Here is an 8,320-nt window from a genome sequence, read left to right on the forward strand (position 1 = left end):
TATATAGGTCTGTAAAGGAGGTGGTGCATGGCGGCCCACGGCCGAATCTTATTTTATGCATGATATTATGATAGACTTTTACCAAATACATGTCATTTTAGACACTAAAACGAAAATCGGCAAATGCTGTATACGCAGCGCCACCTAACATGATTTCTGTAAAAAATGTGTACCCTCCCTTTTAAATTCAATATATTTCTCGTACAAAAGTACTTGATAAATTTCATATTGCATTGATAGTCTCATGTGATGTTATATTTTATAAAAACATGTGTGTTTAGTATGAATTTGTATAATAGAAAGTGTAATTACAGCTTTTTTAACAAAATTATCAGTTAAAAATTTACCTTCTTGAAATTTTCTTTTATTTGGTAAGTAGATAAAATGTAATAATCGTTGGAGTACTATCAAATTTTGCTTTTAAAAAATATGTTTGCATATAATTCTTAATACACAACAAAAAAAAAATCATCAAAAATTACTGGATAACAAAAGATTTTTGCATACAAAGAAAGGTCATGAAGTAAATTGTATTAAAAAACCAAGGGTTAAAAAGGAGCACCCTGTCTGGCACAAGCAGTAAAGTCTGATTGCATTGTTATTTTTGTTGGATTTTTAGCATTTGCCTCTATTTTTCAGTACTTTCGGTACTTTGATATGCTGTCCAAAATTGGGGTTGTATGCATTTAACATGAAAAAATCTTGGCATATCCAGTAATTCACCAAATAAATTTGTTTCATTAAATGTTTATGAATATCCATAGATTATTTCTAACCGGAAATTTTGATAGTACTCCATCAATAACTTTGTGGTATTAGACTCTAAATGAAAGGTTAAAAACAATGATTTTCACAAAGAAGACATCAAATTAGGCTGACATTTAATTTTAGTGTCACGGAGCGTGATGATTCATATACAAAATTAAACCTTAAACAAATGGGGTGAATTTGTTTCACAAATAGGAAATACAAATGTGTTCTATAATAATTAGTGGTCAAAACATTAGCTTCTTATGCAGTTTGATGAGGAAATAATGAAATCACCAAAAAAAGAATATATACATTGAGGATTGGAAATTAATTCCTCCCACATAATCGGGGATATTATGCTTTTGACAAAAATATGTTTCCGGGAAAAAAAATCGCTGTGGACCGATTTAGCCCTCCTATGCACCACCTCCTTTCATGAAACTATGAAACTAAAAAATTAAACAGTATATGGGTGGTCATCACAGTCAATTACAACCAACCATTTTAGTAGGGTGGAAGAGTCATTCAATTAAAACGAGTTACAATGTCGATATTAAGCACAGCCAATAAGAACACGGCATTGGATTTCATTTGACAAACCAATTAAAACACATTCCACTGTCGATTGGGAATCAGCCATTGACAACACGCCATTGGATCATATTTGGTACCGCCACTAAAACGCGTTACAATGTCGATATTGAACACAGCCAATAAGAACACGGCATTATATTTCATTTGACAAACGAATTAAAACGTATTCCATTGTTGATGAAGAATACAGCCAAAATGCATACGACATAGTATTGCGTTAAGCAAACCAATTAAAACGCGTTACACTGTCGATGGGGAACATTCATTTAAGCATATTATTGCTTAATTTCTGTCATGTTGATAAGTGTACTAAACGAAGTCATCCATATTTAAGGCATGTGAAGAAGCTTCCTATATCATCAATGGTGAAACCAGAGTGTCCATGACCTGTCAAAGTCAACTTGTAAGTACAACTTTGATATTCCCAAGGCAGTAGTGGGGCTGGTGATTCCGAATAAGCTCCAGAATTGGGAAGTAAATGTTATGGTTTATTCACCCAACAACTCTTTGAATGGCGGACATAGACCGCCTTTATTACCCGTCATGACAGAAGATTAAAATAAGGGCGGTAACTCTTGATAAATGATGCGAATCTTATCCAATGCTATTACAGTTACTTACGTAGTTTCGTGAGAGATGCGTCGTTGTATTAGTTAATATATTCATCAACTCGGTCAAAGGCAATATCTAGATTATGGTTTTATTTTGTTTAACGTCCTATTAAGAGCCAGGGTCAATATTGAGACTAGCTGACATACATTGAGACCAGTATGTCAATGACATATCAATAGCACTTTGTGAATGTTCACTTAACATTCAAATTTCTAGAATATTACCAGATTTGTGTATATCTAGCGGTGTAACACTGGTACTAGTGACGAGGCAACATTAACAGTGAGATTCGGCTATCTATAATTTAATGATTATCCATTAATTTGAGATTAAATTTATCCATACCAATGCGAAACAGCAAAACTTTGGTAAAAGTAATTATATACATGCATCTATATGACCCGATCTCGCTAATTGCTTAAGACAGATATGTAAACGAAATCGCGATTCGAACTCAAAATCGATGAAAAAAATACATATCCACCGTAAGATAAGGTGTTTAGGAAAGGTATGCGTCATCTGAATCATCGTAATTGAGTAATGCAGCGTTCATAAAACGAGGCCTGGTATGATAAAAGGTTATTAGTGAAGACATGTACATTGTGCTGTAGGTGTGTGACGCTTTATCCCACGGATCAGCGATCGGAAAACGGTCAACTAGGCAAGCTAGTGGACAGGCCACAAACGTGCAATGTTGTACAACGTCCCTCTGTAACAAGGACCTCATAACCATCGACAACCCTCACACATCAAGTAAGTTATTCTCATATAACACCCTCTTATCTACAACCCTAACACATCCAGTAAGTTATTCTCCTATAACACCCTCTTATCTACAACCCCTCACACATCCAGTAAGTTATTCTCCCGTAACACCCTCTTATCTACAACCCCTCACACATCCAGTAAGTTATTCCCCTATAACACCCTCTTATCTACAACCCCTCACACATCCAGTAAGTTATTCCCCATTAACAACCTCTTATCTACAACCCTAACACATCAAGTAAGTTATTCTCATATAACACCCTCTTATCGACAACCCTGACACATCAAGTAAGTTATTCCCCTATAACACCCTCTTATCTACAACCCTCACTTATCCAGTAAGTTATTCTCCCTATACCATCCTCTTAACGACAACCCTCATACATCAGTAAATTATTTCCCCTATAACACCCTCTTATCTACAACCCTGACGCATCCAGTAAGTTATTCTCCTATAACACCCTCTTATCTACAACCCCTCACACATCCAGTAAGTTATTCCCCTATAACACCCTCTTATCTACAACCCCTCACACATCCAGTAAGTTATTCCCCATTAACAACCTCTTATCTACAACCCTAACACATCCAGTAAGTTATTCCCCTATAACGCCCTCTTATCGACAACCCTGACACATCTAGTAAGTTATTCCCCTATAACACCCTCTTATCTACAACCCTCACTTATCCAGTAAGTTATTCTCCCTATACCATCCTCTTAACGACAACCCTCATACATCAGTAAATTATTTCCCCTATAACACCCTCTTATCTACAACCCTGACGCATCCAGGAAGTTATTCCCCTATAACACCCTCTTATCTATAACCCTCACACATTAAGTAAGTTATTCCCCTATAACACCCTCTAATCTACAACCCTGACGCATCCAGTAAGTTATTCTCCCTATAATACCCTCTTATCTATAACAATCACACATCAAGTAAGTTATTCCCCTATAACGCCCTCTTATCTATAACCCTCACACATCCAGTAAGTTATTCTCCCATAACACCCTCTTATCGACAAATCTCACTTATCCAGTAAGTTATTCCCCTATAACACCCTCTTATCGACAACCCTCACACATCCAGTAAGTTATTCTCCCTATACCATCCTCTTAACGACAACCCTCACTTATCCAGTAAGTTATTCTCCCGTAACACCCTCTTATCGACAACCCTCGCACATCCAGTAAGTTATTCCCCATTAACAACCTCTTATCGACGACCCTGACACATCAGTAAATTATTTCCCCTATAACACCCTCTTATCGACAACCCTCACACATCTAGTAAGTTATTCCCCTATAACACCTTCTTATCTACAACCCTAACACAGCCAGTAAGTTATTCTCCCATAACACCCTCTTATCGACAAATCTCACTTATCCAGTAAGTTATTCCCCTATAACACCCTCTTATCGACAACCCTGACACATCCAGTAAGTTATTCCCCTATAACACCCTCTTATCGACAACCCTCACACATCCAGTAAGTTATTCCCCTATAACGCCCTCTTATCGACAACCCTCACACATCTAGTAAGTTATTCCCCTTTAACATCCTGATATATGCAAACCCTTCCACCGATAATCCTCACACATCTGGTAATTCTTCACATAACACCCTCTGTTCGACATTCCCTCACGATGTTCCGTATCGTCATTAATCTCATATATAATTAGCATATCTGAAATTGTCTTCCGAGACCGTGTTATAAAACAAAATAAAAAATGCTGCAGACATTTTATATATTTTGTATACCATTACTAACTAATTAAAACTAGCTGAAGTCCAGATGAAATAAACTGACTCGTGTCTTTCGTTTGCTTCAGCGGGTACCGGCCCATGCGTAGATAAGTCTGACTGCGCCACTCTTGACAACATGAAGATCTGTGATAACCCACAATCGGCCAAGTTATTGTGTCCAAAACACTGTGGTATCTGTACGTAAATCGAAAGTTCAATACATAGGAAGTAACAGGATTCAAATCAAACATTCATCTATATATTATACCATTAGATTGTAGATGTCATTTTAAAATAAACGTCCTCGATGATATAAAGTTATTGTTGTTTTGTCAAATATTTCCCCCGAGATCAAGGAGACGAAGGTAGGCAAGAAAATATCAAGAAAGCCTCTTATTAGGAGAAGAATTACTCTTCCCAGCAAAGAGTGGTGAAAACCAATGGCGATTCTGACCAGCATAAGATAAAAACAAACTCACAAAGTTCATTTTGGATATAAAAAAAACATTGGGGGGGAGTGATTTAACGTCCTCGCAAAGGTCATATGAGGACAGGTGTCAAGGAGACACCTAAAGTCAGAAAAAGAGTTCAGTATGGAAAGAGGGGAAGATTCCAAGTGTTGCAATGGGACAGAAGATCTATTTTGGTCTCTTCAATGTCCCCGAAATAGACGTCCCCGATTCTTAAGGAGTCCCACTTATGGTCGTCTTCTGCGATCAACGTGGAGTGGGATACAGCAGACCCTGTAGAGATGCAGAGCAGGCAGATTCTTTCCCCGCTCCTGCACAGGTTTCATTGTGGTAAAACAGCTACTGACCAAATATCTGTCTGTGAAGGTGGTCTGACCACGCAAAAATGCAGCTGGCATGACTTCTTGCAAAGTAGAGCGATTGCGTAAGGCGCAAGATGCATCAAAAGCCCTAACTACATCGGCTCGAACTTTAAATTCAGCCAAAAACCTCATCGTCCGAATTGTCAGAGGCTGACATTACCGATCTATCTCGGAAACAGTTTGGGGTGAGATATTCTACTCTATTGAGGACTAAGCTGTCTTGTTCCTGGCCTGCCCACACCAAAATAAAACAAAAAATCCATAGGAAGTGAAATATCTGCCAAGTAGTGAGCAAAGCGATAGATCACCTTCAATAATGCCTGAGCCTGATTGCGTACATGGAACTACTATAAAAGGAAAGGAGCGATAACCAGGACAGGGGCCTTGATTGCATTATACTCCCTCTCGACACTTTGATTGATGGGAATTTAAGGATTAAATATTATTAAACAAATATGTCTTTCCCTCCTTCATGGCCAATAGTGGAGAGCGGTGGTTTGAATAAATCATTTTATGAAAACATCCATTTTATGACGACTTTTTGAGGGAAAGGCATCAGGTAAACAGATAACATTTGTTCCAGAAAGATTTGTGTTGTTCTGAATCATGGACTTGCATGTAATGATGCTTTCATTGTTATACATTCGATACAAATGTAAACTGATCTTACCAATTAAGAAATAGCATTTCAAGTAAGCAATGCACATACATTAATTGATGTGAAATGATTTAAACGATTTACTTGCTCTTTTTTCAAATTACATACATTTATATTAAAATTGATAAAACAAAACGCAAATCAGTGCAATTAGCCAAAATTGATTCCTTATGTTTTTGCAAGTGGATGTACCATCGGTCAAACAGAATATGAAATTTAACTTTAATGCCGTATTTTTAGAACTTAGCTCACCTGGCCCAAAGGGCCTAGTGAAATCTCCAGCCAGATTGTGTAGCCTCCCAGATGAAATCTCCAGTCATTTAGCGGTGATATATTGAGATTTAACCTCTCACTTCGATCGATCAGTATTGATTGGATAAATTTTGGTTTGATAAGTGTGTTACCTGACCTCGCTATTACACCGAGATTAAGGAAAGACTTCCCTGAAAGAGACTCTTATCCGCCGTTTACTTAACGCTAACACCCTTTGTATGAATGTAAAGGGATTTCCCGATAAGCAATGGGACTCTAGTTTTAATCGGGGGTGGGGCAGATTAGTGTAGTTCTTGTGGATAATTTAAGATCAAGAGAGGTCGAATAAGGGGCCTCTCAGGGGGATTCCATCGTTTTTTCTTAACATTAGGATTGCACGCTAATGCTTGAGTAGTGACAGTGACTTTTGAGGAACAAAAATATATCTCGATTGATAAAGTGTTTCTTTGTTCGAAGTATCTATCGGACGTGTTCAGCAGCTATATACAGATTTCTGATTATGTAGAATAGTCTTTGATCAATTCAAAATGTCACATTCAGTTTCAGGTTTTGTCGGTCCTATCTTAAATTATCTGCAGATGTCACCATTGTTTGCTTTTCTGTCGGTCCCTGTTTGCCAGTTTTTTCTGTTCTGTCCGCCCTAGACGTCATATTTTGTTTGCTGTTTTATAGCCCTAGACGTCATATTTTGTTTGAGTGTTTGTCTGCCCTTGTCGTCATATTTTGTTTGAGTGTTTGTCTGCCCTAGACTTGTTTGAGGTTGTGTATGTCCTAGTCCATCTTTTGTTTGGGGTTGTGCCTGTTCTAGTTGTCATCTTTTGTTTTAAGCTGTGTCTGTTCTAGTTGTCATCTTTTGTTTGAGGTTGTCTATTATAGTTGTCATCTTTTGTTTGAGGTTTTGACTGTTCTGTCATCTTTTGTTTTACGTGTTTTTCAGCCCCATCTGTAGCAATATTTTTTGTGTTTAGTGACTACTTTTTTATTTATCTTTTTTATTTATTTTATGTTTGTTGATCTCAAATCATTCAATACCGAATAAGTAATGTTTTGATTTTCGGTACATGCTCGATCACTATCTATATATTTAGCTGAAATCAGACCGTTATATAAAGGTTTATAAAAGTGTCATGCAATTTCGCTTTTACATCAGACGCCACTTTCTGTTTAACGAAAACTTCAGATAATGTTGGTAAATCTATTTTTGGTATATTTACTTTTTTTGATATTTAAATCTGCATTTCGCAGATCTACTTTTTCTAATTTGTTTGTTATCCCGTGGAGAGCCTCTATGCGAATATTTCACAAAGTTCCTATACTGTATGGCTACAAATACCTGTAAACTAATAAGGTTTATAAGTAAACATATTACAATACAAAAACTATGGACGATGAATACCTGCAATCTAGGGTCATGTTATGATTAGGTGTATTAACCCCACATTTGTAGGTCAACCACACATTATATTGGATGCCACGATCGAGACAGATTTAGAACTCCAGCACCTCCCGGCCTATATTAAAAGGGAAGGAAGGGGAACATGGCATAGCACAATATATTTGTATTGTTACTACATCAAAATTTCGGTCCGAAATTAATGGATTCTGTGACCCGGAGGTGTTAGGAATGTAAAATGCTTTTCGAATTGATGTTACCTTAGCACCAAGCGACTTTTATTGGACTCTAGAGTTTTGTGACACAGAAGTAATGAGACTTTTCGATTGGACTGTCTTGAGTGAGTGAATTGTGTGACCGGAAGTTAATGGTTCTGAATTTGACTCTCTGGAATGAGTGACTTGGAGGTAAAAGTAGGAGGCTTTGGATTGAATACCGTGACTGCGTAATATTCTATATATAAATCGTATTTGTTCCTGAGAAAACATAACAAGGACATTGTATATACTGTAGGTTGTTACAAAAATTAACAATGTCGGCAAATACTAAAATGAATGAGATGCTTAAGAATAAGCTTGATGTCGTCAAGGGCGATATGCTAGGCATTTCATCCGACTACGCATGCGTTTCAGATCTACATGAATCTGACCAAAAAAGTTTGACATCAATGAGAAATGATTTGAATTCC

At 37.1% G+C, this 8,320-nt stretch overlaps 1 protein-coding gene across 1 annotated transcript in view; it reads left to right on the plus strand.

Moving 5' to 3' along the window:
• Positions 1-4,795, plus strand: part of LOC117316629 (deleted in malignant brain tumors 1 protein-like) — a 29,603-nt gene extending 24,808 nt beyond the window's left edge. Inside the window, exons 16-18 of the mRNA XM_033871307.1 lie at positions 1,679-1,747; positions 2,568-2,709; positions 4,563-4,795. Coding sequence (XP_033727198.1) covers positions 1,679-1,747; positions 2,568-2,709; positions 4,563-4,681 — 330 coding nt within the window. The 3' untranslated portion in view covers positions 4,682-4,795. The remainder of the gene's footprint in view (positions 1-1,678; positions 1,748-2,567; positions 2,710-4,562) is intronic.
• Positions 4,796-8,320: the final 3,525 nt, after the last annotated feature.

Source organism: Pecten maximus, chromosome 18 (assembly GCF_902652985.1).
Source record: "Pecten maximus chromosome 18, xPecMax1.1, whole genome shotgun sequence".
NCBI classification, from domain to species: Eukaryota; Metazoa; Mollusca; class Bivalvia; order Pectinida; family Pectinidae; genus Pecten; species Pecten maximus.